The following is a 23,202-nucleotide window of genomic DNA, read 5'->3' as shown; positions in this document are numbered from 1 at the left end:
GTGAACTGTTAAACAGTTGCTGCTGCTCCCTTACTTTCTTAGGAGTTGCATGAGGCAAGCAAGCTGATCCAGCAGCAGAGCATCTGTTAAATAATCTTAACTGTGGATTCAAAATAGCTGACCACATTGGTAATATATGTCATAAGCAGCAGTTCTTGCCAATAAATTGCCGGGTGGTGTAGTTTGGTGTGGGTAGGAATACAGGGAGCCCAACCCACATACAGTGTACCAGGCCCAGAAAATCCTATTGGCACCCCTAGCCAGCCTCCCCGGCTGTCCACATTTCAGTTAAAGCCAATGAGAAGATACCGTAGGGCTTATTTGGATCAGGAGGCACAGGCAGTCAGGGTGGCTGCAAAGCAGTAGGTAGCTGTACAGAGCCAGTGTGGTGTAATGGGTACAGTGTTGGACTGGGACATGGGAGACAGGGGTTCAAATCCCCACTTAGCCATGAAGCTCACTGGGTGACCTTGGGCCAGTCACTGTCTCTCAACTGAACCTACCTCACAGGGTTGTTGTGAGGATAAAATCGGCAGGGGGAGAACCATGTTTGTACTCCACCTTGAGCTCCTTGGAGGAAAGGTGGGATATAAATACCATCATCATCACACACCCTCAGCATCCCTACTATGATAAGGTGAGCTCCACCCCAAACCCACTGGAATACAAAATAGTAATAAATAAATAAAAATCCAAAGTACCCTGTGAATGAGGCATAAGAACATAAGACAATCAGGCCAAAGGCCCATCTAGTCCAGCATGTTCTCACAGTGGTCAGCCACAGGCTGCAAACCCAGAAGCCTCTTTTGGAGGGGAAGAAGTCTTTCAAGAAAGATTTCAGCACAGCTGTGGCACACATGAATACAAAACTTTCCATTATCCCATCCAAAAAATCTGTTAGCTCCTTTGGATTTCAAACCTCATAATTAAATTTATTTTAGAAAGTTTAATATTTACACAATTTATTTATGATGTATTTTACAATGCAGCCTCATTTCTCTAAACTACTGAGGAAAGTCAAGAAGTCAAAACATTCCAATCATAAGAAACACTCCAAAAAGCTATATGGAAAGGTTTCCAAAAGGTTATATCATGTCAGATAGATAGATAGATAGATAGATAGATAGATAGATAGATAGATAGATAGATAGATAGATAGATAGATAGATAGATAGATAGATAGATAGATAGATAGATAGATTCAGATTGTTGCTTCATACAATGATCTTCCCATGTGGTTATCATTTCTGTCACTGAGTGAAAAACTGTAGGAAAGCCATTTGTATGAGGGCTCTATTTCATCATGTGTACAACACAGTGTACTATGCAAAATATCCAAATCCTGCACCAAGAGAAAGCCAAATGCTAGCAACAGGAATAAATGCTTATTAATTTTGCTTCCAATAGCCATAGAACAGGACTCCTATGGCAAACAACACAGCCTCATTTCAGTAACCACTAAACATAAGAACGAAAAAAGAGCTTTGCTGGATCAGACCAAAGGCCTATCCAGTCCAGGATTCTGTTCTCACAGCGGCCAACCAGATGCCCATAGAAAACCCAAATGCAGGGATTAGTCCCCCTCCTGGTGTCTTTTCACATTTATCTTCATTGCTATATGGACTAGAAACTTTATTTTTAAAAAAGAAATCAGAGGATCTTGTCACACTGTAAGAAGAGAGAAGGCAAAAGATTCTAGGCCTCTGTGCTAATCATTTACCCAGGGCCCAGAACATCCTGGTACATATCTTGCTGTGGGACAGAACTGTTTTGTCCTACCCACCATTAAGCTGCAACCTTAGCCAGCCTTTACACAGTAAACTATGAGCTTCTTAATCGATTCCTGAATTCAGGGCTGCATCTGTGGTGGCAAGTTGGCAAGGCAACCCCATGCTGAAAGGCAGCCTTCACCTCAAGAATTCCCACTGCAAGACAGGCAGGAGGAGGGAAATGGAGGAAATGACAAGAAGGGAGGAAGTGAAAAGGCTGAAAGTGATCCCTCCTCCGTTCACAGTAATAGGTACAATTCCGAATTCCAAGCCAGGAACATAACGCTTCAGCCAATCACCATAGGCCGTGACTCGGGTGTAGACGCCAGGGCGGTACGGGAGTGCACAGTTTTCTCCCCAGCTCACAATGCCAACCAGAAACCAAGAGTCGTTTTGGGCACAGACCAAGGGCCCCCCGGAATCACCCTAGAAACAAAACAGCAAGAGGGGATAATAATTGCCCTGTGGAATCTGTTCCCATGCAACCACTACCCCAGTGGCTGCTCCTTGACCAAAGGAGGACCTTTTCAGGATTTGTTTCAGGCTGGCATCAGTGGGAAGTGTCATTAGGCAGATACTGGGGCCCAGTGCTCTGGCAGGGCCCACCACTGAGCTAATGCCTACCTTGGCTGGGACACCCTATAGCCAGCACTGTGATCCAATAAAGGCCAGATAGCTTGGGTCAGGGAACCACCATTTTAATTTCCCACATTGCCACTAATTTAATGTCACTCCAAGGCATTGTGGGAAATTTAAATGGCAGCCAGTGGGGCTCCGAGAGATGCCATTTACATTTCCCACAATGCCCCAGAGTGATGCTGGATCAATGACACTGTGGAAAATTAAAATGGTGACCCTCTAGGAGCACTGCTGCTACCCACTGTGGCAGACAGGAAGTAAGACCCCAGTACCCAGGGGAGGGGTACACTTACATAGCAGAGAGCATGTCAGAGCATACTTTCCTGTTCCTAGCAACTTTGGAATTATTAGCTGTGGGAGTATGTGATTGCTTTTAGATCGGAACACAGAAAGCTGCCTTATACTGAATCACACCATTTTGGCCCATCTAGCTCAGTATTGTCTACCCTGACTGGCAGCAGCTCTCCCAAGCTTTCGGCAGGCGTCTCTCCCAATTTGGGACCTTCTGCATGCAAGGTAGATGCTTTACCACTGAGTTATGGCTCTTCCCCATAGATGTTTTTATATGCTTTGAATATGTTGTCTTATTTTCATTGTACTATTTGAACAATGTGTCTGCCTCCCTGGACTCCTTTGGAAGGAAGGGTGGGATACAAATGAAACTAATTGATTAAATAATTAATTTGCTACTGACCTCCCCCAAATCTGGAGCCAGTCCTGGTTTGCTTGAGAATTGCTTTCCCACTAACACATTTCAACTCTGCATATATGGTAACAGTTGTGTTATACTCAGGCTTCTCTCTGGACATGTGTCAAGAACATCTGAAAACATCTAGGAACAATTCAAGACGACTGCCAGATTGTTTACCTGGCAAGCATCTTTTCCCCCCTTTTCATATCCAGCGCAAATCATGCTGTCCAAGATGGGCTTGGAACCAGAGGACCCAGGGTGGGGGACACTGAACATCTCATTGCATTTGTCAGCATCTATGAGGGAGACCTTAACTTCTTGCAGCGTCTTAGGAGATGGAAGTGGTTCTAAGAGTGCAAAGGAGAAGAAAAATGTGTTGCATTCAGGCTTAGTGAATGGATTGTACAACCCAGTCGCAATGGCCCCCTCCTTTTCTTCCCATGGCAAAGGAGAAGCTCTGCTGCAGGCCTGCATTAAGAGCCCTTATAGGAAGCTAAACAGAGCTTGGGAAAGTTACTTTTTTGAACTACAACTCCCATCAGCCCAATCCAGTGGCCATGCTGGCTGGGGCTGATGGGAGTTGTAGTTCAAAAAAGTAACTTTTCCAAACTCTGCGTATTACCCTGTTTAACAAACTGGTTACACTGTAAAGATCTGTGTAGAGACTACTGAGTCAGGGTCAAAAGATAACAACAAAAGAGGAGAAGCCTTGTTGAAACATGGTGGTGGCCTGGCTACTCTCTGGAGCTAGCCATGGGAAAAATATAAGCCCAGTTTTGCACGCTCTTCACTGGCTACCTCCAGATAGTTTGGGGAACAAATTTAAAGTACTGGTGTTGACCCTGAAAGCTGTAAACACCTTGAGACCAGAGTATCTTAATGAGTGCATCTTCACATATAAATCCCTTCCTAGCACACGCTTCCCTGGATCATTCACAATAACTAGACTAACATCAGTTAAGAGCAGGGCCTTATCAGTGGTGGCACTTTTCCTATGTAGCAGCCTTTCCAAAGAAGCCAGATACAATCCCTCTAAATTTTTGGAAATGTGGGGTTGTATCCAACATTAGTCCTTCTCAGAGTAGACCCATTGAAATTTGTAGAAATAGCTAATTTGGCTTCGTTAATTTCAATGGGTCTACTCTTGAGTATAACTCAGCTGGATAGAACCCATGACATTTTTCTTTTTTAAAAAAAAATGTGTGTTGGCTTCTTTGTTTCAGAATGTTTGTGAGGCTGCAGGATTAGTTTATACTCTGATCCCATTTTAACTGTTTTTACTCGGTTCACCAATATGTAGCTTTATTGGAAATTTTTATTTTATTGTCATCTTATTGTGCCTTTTGGCAATTTTGTTCTAAATGTTTTGCCTTTATTTCAAGCCACTTGGACAGCCAGTGTGGCATAGTGGTTAGAGTGTTGGACTATGACCAGGGAGACCAGGGTTCGAATCCCCACACAGCCATGAAGCACACTGAGTGACCTTGGGCCAGTCACTGCCTCTCAGCCTCAGAGGTAGGCAATGGTAAACCACCTCCGAATACCGCTTACCATGAAAACCCTATTTATAGGGTCGCCATAAGTTGGAATCAACTCGAAGGCAGTACATTTACATTTTTAAGCCACTTGTGAAAGGTGGAATATGTAAAAGTGTAATTTAAATTTTAAAAAAAGATATCACTCCTGGCTACTTGTCAGAGACTTGGGAAGTCATAGCTGGTTCCTAGCATGGTTGCCATGTTCTCCAGCTCAGGATCCCTGAGGTAATTGCTTTGAGCTAAAAGCAGAAGCATAATAAGCAGCAAAGGAAAAGTACTACTATGCTATTGACCAGGCAAAAGCTGACAACCAGGATCCCAGTTTTTACCATCATGCCTTCACCCAAGCAGCACAATATTTATACCAGGCCTGGCCAGTCCAGAAGCTTCATGCCACCTGCCAGTCACAGGTGGAAATTATATGTTATATGTGGGATTGCCTTTGAAGATGGTTCAGAAACTGCAGCTATTGCAGAATTTGATGGTTCAGAAACTGCAGCTAGTGCAGAATTCAGCGGCCAGACTACTGACGGGCAAAATGGTCAGAACACTTAACACCAATTCTGGCATGGCTGCACTAGCTACCAATTAGTTTCTGCGTCAAATTCAAAGTGCTGATTTTGATCTATAAAGTTTTATGTGGCTCAGGACCCCAGTACCTCAAGGACCGCCTCTCCCCACATGAACCATCCTAGACCCTGGGTTTATCATCTGAAGCCCTTCTCCATGAAGCCCTTCTACTCCATGGAGGCATTCAAGAGGCAGCTGGACAGCCATCTGTCGGGAATGCTTTGATTTGGATGCCTGCATTGAGCAGGGGGTTGGACTTGTTGGCCTTATAGGCCCCTTCCAACTCTACTATTCTATGATTCTATGTGCCTCCTCCAAGGGAGGTGCGGAATGTGGCAGCATGACAACACGCCTTCTCAACGGTGACTCCCTGTTTGTGGAATGCTCTCCCCGAGGAGGCATACCTGATGCCATCACTGTCTGTCTTTAGGCGCCAGGTAAAACATTTTTATTTGCACAGGCCTTTGGAATTTAATTTTTTGTTAGTCTTTAGTCAGGGGGGATGAGCTGGATTTTGTTTTTAAGTAGTTTACGTATTTTAGGATGTTTTTATTCTTGTTTTTATATTTGTTTTAAAAGTAAGTCATTTTGAGTTTTCAATTGGGGGAAAAAGCTACTAATAAATATAAATTGTTGCTGTTGTTATTTTGCATACCCCTATCATCACTCTCACTCATAAAGAACTCAGTTGGTGAGTGCCAAAAGGACTGAAGCCAAACAGAAGCACTGAGAAACAAGAAGGTACCAGCATGCTCAGGGCAGAAGCGGCTCACCAGGTGGGGCTGAGTCATACACTAGCTTACTGGGAGGTGGGTCACTATTACTTACCAGGAGGGAGAGGGGCAGGGTGAAGATTGGCACGGCACAAAGACACCAGTAGAGGTAACCCAGCTCTCCTGCTGGCTCATTTGCACTGCACCGCTCTCCCTGCCACCTCACCTCTTTCCTGCTGGTAAGTAACAGCAATCCACCTGCCAGGAAGCTTGAGTGCCTGCTCCACTTCACCTGATGAGGCACTTCTGGCTCAGGGGAACCCCATAACTAGGGGTGGGCAAATCTGTCAATTTTGGTTTCTCTCAGTTTTTCATTTTTCTAATCTTAAATTCAAGTCTCCACATTTCCACATCAATCTGCATTTTTTTTTTAAAAAGCCCTCATGAATATTACATTTTTTCCTAATAAGCACATATTTGTGTGCCTAATATACACTTTTTGCAAAGCAATTTTCCCTGAAATAATGCATTTTTGTAAGCTACTTTCACTAGCATATATGTACTTCTTATGCACACTTTACACTAGTATATGCATTTTCATACACGTTACTAGACTGGAAAATGGCACTGCAAAATTTGGAGAAGTGTGAATTTTGAAGGATAGCTATGTTCGCTATTAAATGCAAACTCAATCAAATCCCCCATCCCTCCCCAAAACAAAAGGATAAACCCTCAAAACACACCACTCTCTTTTTCTAAATTTGCGTTGCTCTCACCCCAGTATTTGATGTGTCCCCATCCAGTCACCCAGCATGCCTTGCCCTCAGGGAACACAGCAGAAGGAAATGGTACACACACAGGGAGGATGTATGGGGTATATTTCAAGGCTCTTTGGAGCCTCAATAGGGCAATGTCCCCTCTTGTTCCAGTTCCAGCAAATTCTATGTCACAAATTACTTGGGCAACAGGGATGGTCTGGGCATTGGAGCTTAGATTTCCAAGCTGGTATGCCCCCAAGGTCACTGTGATATCTGAGAAAGGATACTGTCTGAAAAACAGAATAGAAACACACACAAAAAAGTAGCTGATTAACAGGGACGAAGTAGGTAATTAATGGTCCTGTAGCATGTAGAAGAATGGTTTTCCCAGGGCCCAGTGGCCTCCAGGCTGATGTTAAAAGTAAACAGTAGTCCACACTAAAGTAATTAGCAGGTGAAGAGGAGCTGATTCAGATCAGGATGTCCGCAACAGGGATGGGATAAGCTTGTTCATGATGGCTCGATCGCATTCCATCAAACTGGCAGGCAGTTCCGTTCTGTGTTCATTTGTTTTCTGCTATCCTCTGATTTTACCATTTTGCAAAAGTAGGCTGGTCAGTTTCAACTTAGCAAAGCAAAGAACAGGCTACTCATTTTTATTTAGCAAATCAAACAGTAGGGTGAGTTTCATATTAGCAAAGCAAACAGCAGAGTGGACAGTGTCACTTCAGCAAAGCAAAGAGCAGACTAATCAGTTTTACATTAGCAAAGCAAAGATCAGGCTGGACAGTTTCACATTTGCAAAGCAAAGACACAAAAATACGGTGTCAGGAAAAGCTGTGGAAGCTCAAAGCATTCAAGATCAATCTGCAAACATAACAAATGTGCAAACTATTGCAGAATCCAGTGCCAACTTTGATTTTACCAAACATTTTGCCCATCCCTAGTCAGCAAGGGGCCAAAGGGTTAAAGGTCACCTTGTACACATGTGCACACACACACCACCAAAGTCCCAATCCAAATCAGGGGAGCCACCTGATTTTTACTCTAACAGAAGACATTCATGCACTTGCTAATGATGTCATATCTAGTTGGACCAGTCACACAGAAATACTGAAATATTTCTGAAATACACAGGTGAAATAGCACTGCCCCCTTGCAGATACTTACTTAAAGCAGTGAGCAGCTGACACTACCCACTGTCTCGCCACAAGGGATCCACCACAGACATGCCTCCCGTTCTGACAGATGCTGACCTGCCATGGCCAGGCTCCAATCTTTGAGGCTTGGCCACCCACAATTCGGGGAGACAACACTGGTTGGCCACAAACTTGGGGAGAAAGGAAGAGCAGGAAGAGACTTACATTATAACACAACAGGGAAATTGTACTTCAACAGTTTCCATTCCAGGAGCTGGTGATTGGGCTGGTTCTTAGAGCACAGTCTAGGTCACATCCACACCATACATTTAGAGCACATTTAAAGCACATGGCTGTCCCCAGAGAATCCTGGGAACTGTGGTTTGTTAAGGGTGCTGGGAATTGTAGCTCTGTGAGTGATAAACTACAGTTCCCAAGATTCTTTGGGGGAAACCACATGCTTTAAAAGTATGGTATGGATGTGACCTCTGTCATTTAGTGAGCTTCATGGCTCAGTGGGGATTTGAGAAGCTTTGTGTCCCTGATCAACACCACTCTAGCAGTGGATTCACCGTATGGTAACAGAATGTGGTTTCTGAAAAATACAGCTGTAATCTCCTCTAAAGCAAGCATAGAAATACTAAATACGAACCAACCTTCCAGTAAGCATTACTGATATAATATGGCAAAGACTTTGTTTGGGCTTCTTTAATGTCAAGGGTTTGCCAGGGTTAGAATCAAAGAATCATAGAGTTGAAAGGGTCCTGTCCAAGCCCCTGTTCAATGCAGGAATCCAAATTAAAGCATACGAGACCGGTGGCTGTCCAGCGGCCTCTTGATGGCCTGCAGTGTTGGAGAGCCCACCACCTTCCAAGGTAATTGGTTCCATTGTCGTACCGCTCTACAGTTGGGAAGGTTTTCCTGATGTTCAGTTGAAATCTGGCTTCCTGTAATGAGCCCATTATTCAGTGTCCTGCACTCTGGGATGATCGAAAAGAGATCCTGGCCTCCTCTGTGTGACAACCTTTCAAGTACTTGAACAGTGCTATCATGTCTCCCCTTAGTCTTCTCTTCTCAAGGCTAAATCTGCCCAGTTCTTTCAGTCTCTCCTCATAGGGCTTTGTTTCTAGTCCCCTTATCATCCTCATTGCCCTCCTCTGAAAACGTCCAAGTTTATCTGCATCGTTCTTAAAGTGTAGTGTCCAGAACTGGCCACAGTACTCAAGATGAGGCCTAACCAGTGCTGAATAGAGGGGAACCAATACTTCAAGCAATTTGGACTGTTAAAGCAATATAAAATAGTGTTTGACTTTTTTGCAGCCACATCACACTGTTGGCTCATGTTCAGCTTGTGATCAACAACATTCCCAAGATCCTTCTCACATATAGTATTGCTGAGCCAAGCATCCCCCATCTTATAACTGTACATTTGGTTTCTTTTTCCTAGGTGTAGAACTTTGCACTTATCCCTATTTCATTCTGTTGTTTTCAGCCCAATGCTCCAGCCTATCAAGATCCCTTTGAATTTTGTTTCTGTCTTCAAACATATTAGCTATCCCTCCCAATTTTGTATAAACTGCAAATTTGATAAGCATTCCCTGCAAGTCATTAATAAAAATGTTGAAGAGCACTGGGCCCAGGACTGAACCCTGTAGTACCCCACTCATTATCTCCACCCAATTTGTGAAGGAACTATTGATAAGCATTATTTGAGTATGATTCTGTAGTCAACTGTGGATCCACTTGATAGTTGTTCCATTCAGCCCACATTTAGCTAGCTTGCTAATCAGAATGTCATGGGTTACTTTGTCAAAAGCTTTGCTGAAGTTGAGATATATTTATGTTCACAGCATTCTCACAGTCTACCAGGGAGGCTACTTGATCAAAAAATGAGATAAGATTAGTCTGGCAGGTTTTGTTCTTGATAAATCCATGTTGGCTTCTAGTAATCACTGCATTGTTTTCAAGGTGCTTACAGACTGACTGCTTTATAATCTGCTCCAGAATTTTCCCACGGATCAATGTCAGACTGACTGGTCTGTAGTTTCCAGGTTCCTCCTTTTTGCCCTTTTTGGAGATAGGGACATTGGCCCTCCTCCAGTCATCCAGCACTTCACCCATCTTCCATAATTTTGCAAAGATAATAGATAGCAGTTCCGAGAATTCTTCCACCAGTGCCTTCGATACTCTAGGATGCAGTTCATCGGGGCCTGGAGATCTGAACTCATTCAAAGTGATTAGGTATTCCTTGACCATTTGTCTATCAGTCTCAAGCTGCAGTCCTGCCCCTTCAACTTCACATTTCCCAAGAGGGTCATAGACCCTCTTTTGGGGGAAAACTGATCCAAAGTAGGAATTGAGCACCTCTGCCTTTTCTTTTCCATCTGTTATCATTTGGCCATCCTCACTGCGTAACTGTATCACCATTTCTTTTCTCTGTCTTTTACTATGGATGTACCTGAAGAATCCTTTTTTGTTGCTTTTGGCATCTCTCACTAATCTCAGCTCTTTCTCAGCTTTAGCCTTCCTGACGCCATCCCTGCAATTCCGTGCTACCAGTCTGTACTCTTCGTTTGTGATCTGGCCTTCCTTCCACTTCCTGTATGTGTCCTTTTTTGTTTTCAGGTCATCTCTAATCTTTCTGTGAAGCCACATTAGCTTCTTCTGCTGTCTTCCCCCTTTTTTCCTTGATGGAATTGTTTGCCATTGTGCCTTAAAATTTCCTCTTACCGTGGAACTTATCATTGTTCTGAGTTTATTAAAATCGGCTTTCCTTAAGTGAGGGGTACATGTATGGCTACTCTCAACTTTTGCTTCCTTTAAAACCAAGAACTCTAGTATAGCATGGTCACTTTTCCCCAGAGTTTCGGTAACTGCCACTTCATCTATCAAGTCATATCTGTTGGTAAGAATCAAATCAAGGATAGCTGATCCTCTAGTGGCTTCCGCTACTTTCTGTAGGAGAAAGTTATCTCCAACACAAGTCAGGAATTTCTTGGAGGGGCAGTGTTTGGCAGAAGTTGAGTCCACCTTCCTCCTGGAGAATCCACAGATCCCAATTCCCAGGACACCCCTCTTCCTTCCCCTCCTCTCAAACTGAGGGACCCATTCTGAAGCTGAAACCGAGGACAGACCCCAGGTTGCTAGTTTGCTTTGTAATATGTGGGTGACTTCTTACCTGAAAAGAATTCATCTGCCCCTGGAAAAAGAATTAGGAAAGGGGGAGGATGGAGAGAGAGAGAGAAGACAAACATTATTATCATTGAGGACAGCAACAGCAATTGGGAAGAGCATTAGGAAGAGACTGCTGAATTAAGCCAGTGGCTCATCTAGTCCAACATCCTGGTCTCAGAGTGGCCAAGATAGTGGCTGGAATGTGTCCTAGACCTCTGAAAATGTATCTTGCTTATCTGGATGGAGAATAAAGGGGGTTTGTGTGTGTGTGTGTGTGTGTAGAAACTAGCCTACTGTACAATGGTAAAATTTACATTTGTTGCTCCACCCACTTTTGCCTCTGGCCCTGCCCACCTCTGGCAGATGGCCCCCAGAAAAGTGCCCAGAAGAAAATGCAGTTGTCATTCTGAAAAACGTTCCTCACCCCTGCTTTAAGGCCCTAAATGGCTTGGGGCCCGGTTCTCTGAAGGACAATCTGCACATATATGAGTCCGCCCAGCCCTTAAAATCAGCTGCAGAAGGGCCACTGATAAGGTCCTTCAGGAGGGACATGGGGCACAAAAGACAGGGCCTTCTCAGTAGGGGACCTATTATTGTGGACCTCCCATGGAAAATATGTTTGCCTCTCTCATCAACTGGTTTTCAATGGGGTCAAAAGACCTAGTTCTTTACATCGGCTTCTGTCTGATAATGCTACTGGTCTATGTTCTTATTGTAGTCATTTTAACCATTGCTATTAGATTGCAAGGATTTTTTTAAATTTTAAATGTTAGATTAGACTTTTGATCTGTTTTGTGATTATCTTGTGCTGTGAATCATCTTGAGAGGCCTGTTACGGCCCTGAAAGGTGGTATAAAAACATCTAAATAAATAAATGTAATGTGCCATTTCAGCCTAACATGGCCTTTTGTACATGCAGAAGAATACCATAGTCCACCAGGGGGCAGTATAATTATTATTGTCTTTTGTATATCTCATGCACGTGCACACAAGGAAAAAGGGTAGCAATTTAATACTTTTATATGTGCATTTTTGTACACATCACAAAATTCAGACAAGTGTGAATTTTGAAGAATGACTGTGTTTTGTTTCACACATTGTTTCAGAATGTGCAGATTTGGTAAGTTCACCTTTAAATGTGAACTGAATCAAGTTTCTCCCTCATTCCTACATCTAGCCAATGTTAGGAAAGACCTCTCTGGTCTTACACTAAACTATAGCTTTATGTGAACAATCAAGTGTGCCAGTATACAGGGAGAAAATTGCAGACATTTTGCTCTTCCTCCACTGTTGCTGCTGCCATACTACCAGGAGCTACAGTATGTCATAGTCTAGTTTAGTGTTACATGCAAACCAGACCTCTGTCTGAAACCTTGCTGAGCTGCTTCCAAGCGGACTGGACTGTAGTGGGTTGGACAGACTCAACAGTCTGATGCAGAATTTGGGACATCAGGGCAAAAGTCTCTCACACGTACATCCATGCAGAGATCACCGTGATCTGTTTCAGTGCCAGAGCTCAACAGAGCCATTGGAAAGATGGCAGCACTCCTGACCAGTGTAAAGTGCCTTTCATAAGAACATAAGAACATAAGAAGAGCCTGCTGGATCAGGCCAGTGGCCCATCTAGTCCAGCATCCTGTTCTCACAGTGGCCAACCAGGTGCCTGGGGGAAGCCCACAAGCAGGAGCCGAGTGCAAGAACACTCTCCCCTCCTGAGGCTTCCGGCAACTGGTTTTCAGAAGCATGCTGCCTCTGACTAGGGTGGCAGAGCACAGCCATCATGGCTAGTAGCCATTGATAGCCCTGTCCTCCATGAATTTGTCTAATCTTCTTTTAAAGCCATCCAAGCTGGTGGCCATTACTGCATCTTGTGGGAGCAAATGCCATAGTTTAACTATGCGCTGAGTAAAGAAGTACTTCCTTTTGTCTGTCCTGACTCTTCCAACATTCAGCTTCTTTGAATGTCCACGAATTCTGGTATTATGAGAGAGGGAGAAGAACTTTTCTCTATCCACTTTCTCAATGCCATGCATAATTTTATACACGTCTATCATGTCTCCTCTGACCCGCCTTTTCTCTAAACTAAAAAGCCACAAATGCTGCAACCTTTCCTCGTAAGGGAGTCGCTCCATCCCCTTGATCATTCTGGTTGCCCTCTTCTGAACCTTTTCCAACTCTATAATATCCTTTTTGAGATGAGGCGACCAGAACTGTACACAGTATTCCAAATGCGGCCGCACCATAGATTTATACAACGGCATTATGATATTGGCTGTTTTATTTTCAATACCTTTCCTAATTATTGCTAGCATGGAATTTGCCTTTTTCACAGCTGCCGCACACTGGGTCGACATTTTCATCGTGCTGTCCACTACAACCCTGAGGTCTCTCTCCTGGTCGGTCACCGCCAGTTCAGACCCCATGAGCGTATATGTGAAATTAAGATGTTTTGCTCCAATATGCATAATTTTACACTTGTTTATATTGAATTGCATTTGCCATTTTTCCGCCCATTCACTCAGTTTGGAGAGGTCTTTTTGGAGCTCTTCGCAATCCCTTTTTGTTTTAACAACCCTGAACAATTCAGTGTCGTCAGCAAACTTGGCCACTTCACTGCTCACTCCTAATTCTAGGTCATTAATGAACAAGTTGAAAAGTACAGGTCCCAATACCGATCCTTGAGGGACTCCACTTTCTACAGCCCTCCATTGGGAGAACTGTCCGTTTATTCCTACTCTCTGCTTTCTGCTTCTTAACCAATTGCTTATCCACAAGAGGACCTCTCCTCTTATTCCATGACTGCTAAGCTTCCTCAGAAGCCTTTGGTGAGGTACCTTGTCAAACGCTTTTTGAAAGTCTAAGTACACTATGTCCACTGGATCACCTCTATCTATATGCTTGTTGACACTCTCAAAGAATTCTAATAGGTTGCTGAGACAGGACTTTCCCTTGCAGAAGCCATGCTGGCTCTGCTTCAGCAAGGCTTGTTCTTCTATGTGCTTAGTTAATCTAGCTTTAATAATACTTTCTACCAGTTTTTCCAGGGACAGAAGTTAAGCTAACTGGCCTGTAATTTCCGGGATCCCCTCTGGATCCCTTTTTGAATATTGGCGTTACATTTGCCACTTTCCAGTCCTCAGGCACGGAGGAGGACCCGAAGGACAAGTTACATATTTTAGTTAGCAGATCAGCAATTTCACATTTGAGTTCTTGGAGAACTCTCGGGTGGATGCCATCTGGGCCCGGTGATTTGTCAGTTTTTATATTGTCCATTAAGCCTAGAACTTCCTCTCTCGTTACCACTATTTGTCTCAGTTCCTCAGAATCCCTTCCTGCAAATGTTAGTTCAGGTTCAGGGATCTGCCCTATATCTTCCTCTGTGAAGACAGATGCAAAGAATTCATTTAGCTTCTCTGCAATCTCCTTATCGTTCTTTAGTACACCTTTGACTCCCTTATCATCCATATTCCATATAATATTATCATATTCCTGCAGATGCCCTTGCACCCATGTATTCATGGTTTCATAGTCGCACAAAACTCCTTCCTTCACAACCATAATTTGGAAACAGAAAGTTTTCACTCCAGCCTGGCCATGACCTCGCATGCCATGTCACAAACCTGGTTAAAATGGCAGTCCCCTTTCTAGGGGGTTCATGGGAAAATTCTAGCGCCATGCCGCCCTGGGCTCCTGCTGGGAGGAAGGGTGGGATATAAATCAAATAATAAATAAATAAATAAAATGTCCCATTGCAAGGGGCACCACCCTTTGAGCTGGTTCACACCTGCATGTTAATCACTTAATGACTTCAGAATCCAGTGATCATCCCCACATGTGAGTGACTCACTCCACCCTGATTTAATACCACCAGAGACAAAGCTTTCATATCACCCAATGTCATCTCAAATGCAATGCTATATAGCTGAATTAGTTCACACATTTTCCAAGTGGCCATCAAGTGTACAACAGTGTTTTTTAAAAAAACGTGAAAACTTTGGAAACCATTTCTGGTGTGCTTCAGTAATAATTACCTTCTCTTGAAGGTTTATTACATCTCCCACCAGAAAGGTTATTACACATGTGCACACATGCACACATTTCATAATACAAGGATACTATAAATGAGCAAAATAAGATGGTTGCTGGCAATATGGAGGCCAATGAGTGAATTCCATGGAAGGAGCAGTTAGCTGGGTTAGAAAGGAATATGATGACAGATATCTGATAAGTCCACAGTCGCCTTCTGTTTCAACCTTTGCTGAAAACTTTTCTATGCCACCAAGCTTATGCAGGCAATTAAGAAAATATATTTCTGTAAAAGTTGGTCAATGATTTCTGATTTTAAATGTTTTGAATGATTCTTATTGCATATATGTATGATTGTTGTAAGCTGCTTTGATTTTTTTATGAATAGTGGTATACAAATATTTTTAGCAATAAACAAATAAATGAATAACTGGGATTCTATTTGTTTCTCTCACACACACTGTGTGAATACAAAGGAAAGATTGCTACAAAGTTCTGTGTTAGTGGTACTTCTTTAACACCTTATTTTCTAAAGACCGAGGTGCATGTTTGTATTTTAAAAACTACCTCTTTCCTCCCTAATTCTGATGAAAATCCCCACCATGACAGTGTGATGTTCCTGTATATATATAATACTGTAAATATGGTAAGTGCGGGTTTATTAGAGTATATGTGGTAAGTAGATTGAGTGAGAGGGGGGAGTACATGGGTTGGAATGTTGATGAGTGTTGTATTATGATTGGCTGAGCGCTTGAGTGTCTGAAGGGATAAATGAGAGGATGAGAGTTGAGAGGGGGTTCGGTTAGTGGGTTCGGTTGGTTCTGAGGGTTGGAGGGTGGATTGAATTAGGCGGGTAATGAGGCAAGTGATTGACTGCTAGAAACATAAAGAGTAACACATCTTATGAAACCACACGCTTGTTGACTATACCTTTAAGTAATCTTGTTATTCCCTGTGTATATAAATACATATTTCTTGGTTTACCAAAACACCTGATCCTTGGCTGGGTTTACACAGACCAGAAGGGTGGGCAGGGCATATACCAAGGTTGGGAAGCAGTATCAATGGTGGCAGCGGTGAAGAGATAGTGTAACATCATCAGGTATCCAGAGCAACCCAGGGCTGTAATCTTTATAGGCACAAAGATACAGGGGGGTTGTGGCCTGCAAGTGCACCCAGACACAAAGTAGCAATAAGCCAGGAGGAGACAAAGGCACAGTCTCAAGGCAATATTGTTTACAGGGAGTGTCTGGTGGTGCTGCCTAGCAGTGGGATCTTGTGAGATCTTTGCTAGAGCCGGTGAGAGAACTGTTTTGAGAGCAGGACCCTGAGGTGGGATCGTGACAAGGCGGTGACCACAGGAAGGGGCCTGACAGCACCATATCTGATGTTCTGCCAGCACAATGGGATTTTCACAAAATCCTGTAGTCCCTCAGACAGCAGATCTTCAGCACAGGTTGTGTCCTAAATGCCCCTTTCCTGTTGACCTAATGAAGGGAGGGTACAATTTAGAGACTTATTTGTACAAGAGATTTTCTTTATTGTGAATTTTTTTTCTTAATGGCTCAAAAGATTCCTTTTGTTAAAGGTCTGGAATATATTCTATTCACTAACAAGCAAAAAACCTTGCACTTTAAGAACGTACCTATAGCCAACAAATATTTCCATCTAACTTTAAAAAGCAGGGAAATTGGGAAGCTATAGTGAATGCACCAGGGGAGCAGGAGACCTGACCTCCTCTCTGAGATATTGTACTGCCCTACAAATTTGTAAAAATGCAAACATAATTTGTAAAAATGCAAACATAATTTGTAAAAATGCAAACACAATTTCACAGTCCAATCCACTTCCTGTGTAGCTTGGAAAAATTTGGTGACGTACTTCTGAGCATATGGTGAGTGGTGGCAACACCTGCAATCAGGACTGCATCTCCAAAGGTGGAGAATTATATTTTTTGTATGTTGGTTGGTGTTCTTCTCACTTTGCTTCTTTCCTGTGTTTCTACTGTTTCTACAGAGATTGGATGGGCGGGCACTGGGCAGAGGAAAAGCCTCTTTCCTTTCCAAAAGGAAAACATTGTTAACAGTAACATTATTTTTCAGGGTTTCCCCCCACCTTTTTATTCTACAGCAGACACGTGTGGTCTCCCACCCAAATTTAAACCAAAGCTGTCCCTGGCCACATCCACACGAGATGTTTATTTCACTTTAAATAGTCATGGCTTCCCCCAAAGAATCCTGGGAAATTTGTGAAGAGGACTGACTCCTGTTCTCCTCACAGAGCTACAATCCCCAGAAATATCTGGGAAGAGGGGCTGACTCTGGCCACCGAAGCTCTGTCAGGAGAATAGTAGTAAAGAGGAGGAATCAAGCGTACAATAATCAACCATACAGAAAACAAATAATATACAGATATGCAGAAAATATTTCCTTGTACTCACTGTGCATCTGGGGCATCATCAGAAGCAACAGGAACCCCACTGTTTTACTGGCCATGATCCGAACCTCCTCCTTCTTATCTGGTGTTGGTGGTTGGAAAGTACCAGACAAGCAGATAAGTCCAGGCAGACAATGAGGTTCATGAACAAGTCTAAGGAACTGTCATCCCTGGCAAAAAGGGAGCTATTCCCCCAAAAGCAGAAAGAGCCCAGGAGCCCAGCCAAAACTGGGGTAAAGAACTCCAAAGAGTCAATAGACTCACTTTCCCCCTAATGACTCCCTGCTCCCTTTAAAATGTGGAGAACCAACTTGGCTTTTAGAGAAGGAACCAAGGAGTCCTGGCTCTCTTTCATCTTCTGAAGCCGATTGGACAACCTAGAAGCCTCTTGGTGCCCTTGGTTTTACCTCACTTGTGACCCCACCACAAATCTCTCTTTGAGAATTCAGGGGTCCTGACTCTTAGCCTTTGCAACAACAAGGCATCCTCTCTCCTTCCAGGGAATCCAGGAGTCCTGCTTCCTAACCACAGCGCTCTAATCTAACCCACCAGAGTTCTCCTTCAGGACTGGTTGTAGAACCCTTGGGTCTGGTGGTTCCTATTGAAGCCCCACTACAACGGCCTCCTATAGCTGGAGAGAGAACCCAGAAGGCCCGCCTCTTATCTGTAGTCCTCTAGATCCCACCCTCATTGCCCACTGCATAACCACCATTTACGGAAATCTCTCCACAAGTGTTTACTACCTTGACCTCTCCTCCACCAGTCATTCAGCTGCTCAGAGTGGGCACATAAAGGTTACAGTGGGAAGGGACCCAGATGAGATAACAATGAGCTTACAGAAGAAGAGCCTTTCCCACACCTGGATCAGAGTTAACGGTGGGGGACAGGAAGTGATTTGGGGACTCAATGGGAAACTAAGGTTGAACAGCCTGAAGGTTTGGGTGGATTCCCATTGGCAGAATTATAAATAGGGATTGGGAGGGGGAGTGAGACGATGGTCTAAATATGCATTATGTGTATGCCTATTTTTATGGGCCAACATTGCCAGACTCTGTGCCAGGAAGAGTGCATGTAATTATCCCTGCATCTCGCATCGGGAACCAGTTCTCACTTGTCCAAGCCCTCTCCTTTTGTAAACATTAAGCATTTCAAATTCTGGATGAATACAAAGCTTTCTTCTGCTGAGCAGTCATTTAAAAAGTTATCAAGTGGGAATTCGGTAAATGAAAATGTGTGGCAAACTAGATGTTTCCTCCCACTGCTCATTTCAGGGATGGGGGAGCTTATTCTGGTCAGGACCACAGCAAGAGCAAAGGATTAAAACTAGGGACGGGTTAGAAATTTGATTCAGTTCACATGTCAGGCTGAATCTATAATATTCACACTTTCTGAAACAATATGAGAACCAAAACACAGCCGTCCTTCAAACCTCGCTCTTATCTGGATTTTGCAGTGTAGTTCACCAACCAAAATGGAGACAATAGTCAAGAAATCACAAGAAGGCTAGGATTGGGGAGGGCAGCTATGAGAGAACTAGAAAAGGTCCTCAAATGCAAAGATGTATCACTGAACACTAAAGTCAGGATCATTCAGACCATAGTATTTCTGATATCTATGTATGGATGTGAAAGTTGGACAGTGAAAAAAGTGGATAAGAGAAAAATCAACTCATTTGAAATGTGGTGTTGGAGGAGAGCTTTGCGGATACCATGGACTGTGAAAAAGACAAATAATTGGGTGTTAGAACAAATTAAACTAGAACTCTCACTAGAAGCTAAAATGATGAAGCTGAGGTTATCATACTTTGGACACATCATGAGAAGACATGATTCATTAGAAAAGACAATAATGCTGGGAAAAACAGCAGGGAGTAGAAAAAGAGGAAGATCATAACAAGAGATGGATTGATTCCGTAAAGGAAGCCACAGACCTGAACTTACAAGATCTTAACAGGGTGGTTGATAACAGATGCTCTTGCAGGTCACTGATTCGTAGGGTCGCCATAAGTCATAATCGACTTGAAGACACATAACAACAACAACAGTTCACCAACCAATAATGTGTGCCAAAATGCATATATAAGGAGAAAAGGTGCAGAAAAATGCATATATACAGTAAGTGAAAATAACATACAAAAATGTATATGGTGAGAAATTGCTTGCAAAATGTGTACATTCATCAAATACAAATATGTGTTTTTTAGAAGAAATTCACACTAAAGTGCTGGAGAATTTTCATGAGGGTCCTCCAAAGAGTTCAAGGTAATGTACATAGTTCTCTCCCTCCCCATTCTATGCTCACAACAACCCTGTGGTAGGTTAGGTTGAGAGACAGTGGCTGGGCCAAGGACATTCAGTAACCTTTATGGCTATGTGAAAACTTGAACCCTGGTTGTCCAGCACTCTAACCACTGCACTGGCTGGCGAGAAGGATCCCATGTAAACTGATCCAACACACTGGAAAGAAGAAGAGCATACATATTCATCAGAACCTCAACCATGTGACAGAGCTGTTTATGACAAAAGGTTAGTAATAATACTAAAGAAGTTGAAAAGGGTCATAGGAAACATATTCTCTCAAACGATCCATTTTGAGTTGAAATGAGGGAAGGAGTCATCTTTCCCTCTTTTTCCAATTCAAGTCTTCCCAGGCTCACCAAGATGTAGCCATGCACCTGAGGGAGATATCAGCAAATGTGGGTAAAGAGATGCTTTTAAAAAAATTGACTGACTGAGGGGAAAAAACTGATAACCAGATTAGGGGGGATGGAACGGCTGGAAACAGAAGAGGGAGGAAGAGATATAGAGACATATAAAGCATAGAATTTACCGTCCCATTGCCTAGATAGGCCATTTCTCAACTCACACGGAGACAGTCGTTCTGAAGGGGAGGAACCTTTTTCAGCCCAAGAGCTACATTCCCTTCTGAGCAATCTTCCAAGGGACACATGTTGGTAGTGGGCAGGGCCAGAGGCAAAAGTGGGTGGAACAATGAATGTAAATGCAATCTGAATGAGGGGGCTGGAATGTTAGGGATGGAATGATCAGTCAATTTCAGTTCTCTCCATTTCTCATTTTTCAATCTTAAATTCAGTTCTCCACATTCCTGCAGCAGTTTGTGCTTTTTTAAAAAAAATCCTCATGAAAATTCTTCAGCATTTTAGTGTGAATTTCTCCTGATAAGTCATGTTGTATGAAGTTTTAACAAATGTACACAATTTTGCAAGCAATTTCCCCTAATATAATGCACTAATATATTCATGTTTGTGCACACACAGGCTTAATAAATACATTTTTGTAAACATTGGTTACAGAACTGCATTGCAAAATTCAGATAAGTGCGAATTTTGAAGGAGGCTGTTTCATAAGAACATAAGAAGAGCCTGATGAATCAGGCCAGCAGCCCATCTAGTTCAACATCCTGTTCTCATAGCGGCCAACCTATGGAAAGCCTGCATGAACAGGCATGGCTTAAGAGGCACCTTTTCTTTCTACGCAAATGAAATGGGAATGTAAACAGCTGCCCATACACAGTAAACAGGCCCTCAGTATAAGGCAGTTTTCTATGTGTCATGGGCAAGAATTTCAATTCAGTTTACATTTGAAGGTGAATTTATCAAATTTGCACTTTCCAAAACAATATGAGAACTGAAATTCAGCCATCCTTCGAAATCCGCACTTATTCAAATTTTGCAGTGCAGTTCAACCACGAAACAATGTTTACAAAATGCATTCAAAAATGCATTATATGATGAGAAATGGCTTGCAAAAATGTGTACGTTAGTCAAAATTGCCTACAAAAATGGATTCATTAGAAGAATTTTGAACAAAAATGCTAGAAATTTTTCATGAAGATTTTTTTTAAAATAAAATTGCTGCAGAAATGTGGAGAACTGAATTTAAGTTTTCAAAACATGTGTACATTAGTCAAAATTGCCTTATTAGGAGAAATTTGGACTAAAAAGCTGGGGAATTTTTATGAGGATTTTTTTAAAAAAAATTAAATTGCTGTAGAAATGTGGAGAACTGAATTTAAGATTGCAAAAATGGGAAACGGAGAGAATTGAAACTGAGAAGTCTTTCCATCCCTAATGTCACATATTGGTTTCAGTGTAACTGAAACAGGGAGGTGTCCATGTTTGAAGTTGGATGGTAACATAACAAAAGGAGGACAAAGAAATGGAAGGTAAGTTAAATAAATTGGCCTCATTATAGTAAGTGCTGGAAAGATATCAACACCCACACCATTGAATTTTGTGCAGGCTTCTAAAAAAACTATGTCATCTAGAAGTGCCCAGGTGTGACTTCTTAAAGTTTATTGGCCAATAATAACTTTTTAAAAAAATGAGTCACCAGTGTGACACATGAGGTTTTCATATATATTTTTTTAATATTCTCACGCATCTTGACTTTGAAGTAAGCCTCCTAACTGAAAGGGAGCACTTGTTTTTTTAAAAAAAGAGGTCACTGAGAACAAGGAAATGACAGACATGCCCTGCCTAATCTCACTGCTGTGTTTTGTCAACTTAAATGGACTAGCCATTGGCCTTGACAACTTTCAGGTAAAATTTCAATATTAAATTTCCATTACACAAGTTACAATATAGTAAAAAAAAAGGTTACCCAGTAAAATAAAACCTTAACTTAAACTTTAAAAAATTATTTATCTTCCTAGAAACCCCCTACACTAAGGCTGCACACACACTATACATTTAAAACACATTTAAAGCATATTATTTTCCTCAAAGAATCCTGGGAACTGTAGTTTGCTCAGGGTTCTGGAAATTGTTGCTCTATGAGGGATAAACTACAGCACCCATGATTCTTTAGAGGACGTCAAGTGCTTTAAATGTATGGCGTGTACACAGCTGAATTGTCCTATCCTTTCCATTTCTTTTGCTTGGAATTCCCTTGCACCTGAAGTATGTAGTGCTGTCCAATAGGCCACAAAAGAGTAAGGATTTTTAATAGATGATTTTTTAAAAAAATCATGACAGATTGTTAATGCAAACAGAATGTTTCCCAATAATTTTTGCCTTGGCCCATGCCAGAAGGGATGTTTCAGTACAAAATAATTACGTAGTGGTTGGACTATGACCTGGGAGACCAGGGTTAGAATCTCCACACAGCAATGAAGCTCGTTGGGTGACCCTGGGCCAGTCACTGCCCCTCAGCCTCAGAGAAAGGTAATGGTAAACCATCTCTGAATACAGCTTACCATGAAAACCCTATACATAGGGTCACCATAAGTCGGAATCGACTTGAAGGCAGTCCATTTCCATTTCCAGATTCAAAATGCAAATTGTTGCAACAGCCTCATATTGTTCCCAGCTTGGCTTTCACATAACCTGTCCTTTAGTTCTTTTTTGCCTAGGCAATCCCATAATACAATAGATTGTGGATAATACCAATTTGGTTTTCTATTCTATTTGAGGGGAAATATGGCTGTTTTATCAATTATTCAAGTATTACTGGCGATCACTCGTGACCGAGTAAGATTATCTTCCAAAATAAGGTTGGTTAGAAGGCACCTGTGTGTGAATTTGTTTTATGTGGGGAGATCGGCGCACAATGATCAACACACAATCTTGACAGAAAAAGGCTTTGATCCAATGGCATGGATACCACGACGATTGGAAGACTTTTATCTGCTGCAGCCTTAATCTGCCTTCACAGCTGTTGTAACATACACATTGTTATCCTCCACCTGTTCTGCTATTGAGGACATTCTTGGATCGTTCTTTGTCTGG

At 42.5% G+C, this 23,202-nt stretch overlaps 1 protein-coding gene across 1 annotated transcript; it reads right to left on the bottom strand.

Annotated features, from left to right (window-relative positions):
* Positions 1 to 1,907: 1,907 nt before the first annotated feature.
* On the bottom strand, positions 1,908 to 17,512 carry LOC133367527 (serine protease 33-like). The gene is made up of 6 exons (XM_061591620.1): positions 17,458 to 17,512; positions 7,849 to 8,008; positions 6,697 to 6,968; positions 3,277 to 3,446; positions 2,025 to 2,195; positions 1,908 to 1,925 (listed from the first exon to the last, which is right to left on the bottom strand). Exons 1-6 carry the CDS (start codon positions 17,510 to 17,512, stop codon positions 1,908 to 1,910), a joined length of 846 nt encoding a protein of 281 aa, XP_061447604.1.
* Between the last annotated feature and the right edge of the window lie 5,690 nt (positions 17,513 to 23,202).

Source organism: Rhineura floridana, chromosome 11 (genome assembly GCF_030035675.1).
Source record: "Rhineura floridana isolate rRhiFlo1 chromosome 11, rRhiFlo1.hap2, whole genome shotgun sequence".
In the NCBI taxonomy this organism is placed as follows: domain Eukaryota; kingdom Metazoa; phylum Chordata; class Lepidosauria; order Squamata; family Rhineuridae; genus Rhineura; species Rhineura floridana.
The sequence above is the reverse complement of the archived record's forward strand: the minus strand, read 5'-3'. Positions and strand labels throughout refer to the sequence as shown.

What these genes read in the sequence shown, in the direction of transcription:
- LOC133367527 (XM_061591620.1), bottom strand. Translation starts at nt 17,512, where the DNA reads ATGGCCAGTAAAACAGTGGGGTTCCTGTTGCTTCTGATGATGCCCCAG. An exon ending in GGGACACATCAAATACTGGG is followed by an intron (nt 3,447 to 6,696) that starts GTGAGAGCAACG and finishes TTGCACTCTTAG; the next exon opens with AACCACTTCCATCTCCTAAG. An exon ending in GGGGAAAAGATGCTTGCCAG is followed by an intron (nt 2,196 to 3,276) that starts GTAAACAATCTG and finishes TTTTGTTTCTAG; the next exon opens with GGTGATTCCGGGGGGCCCTT.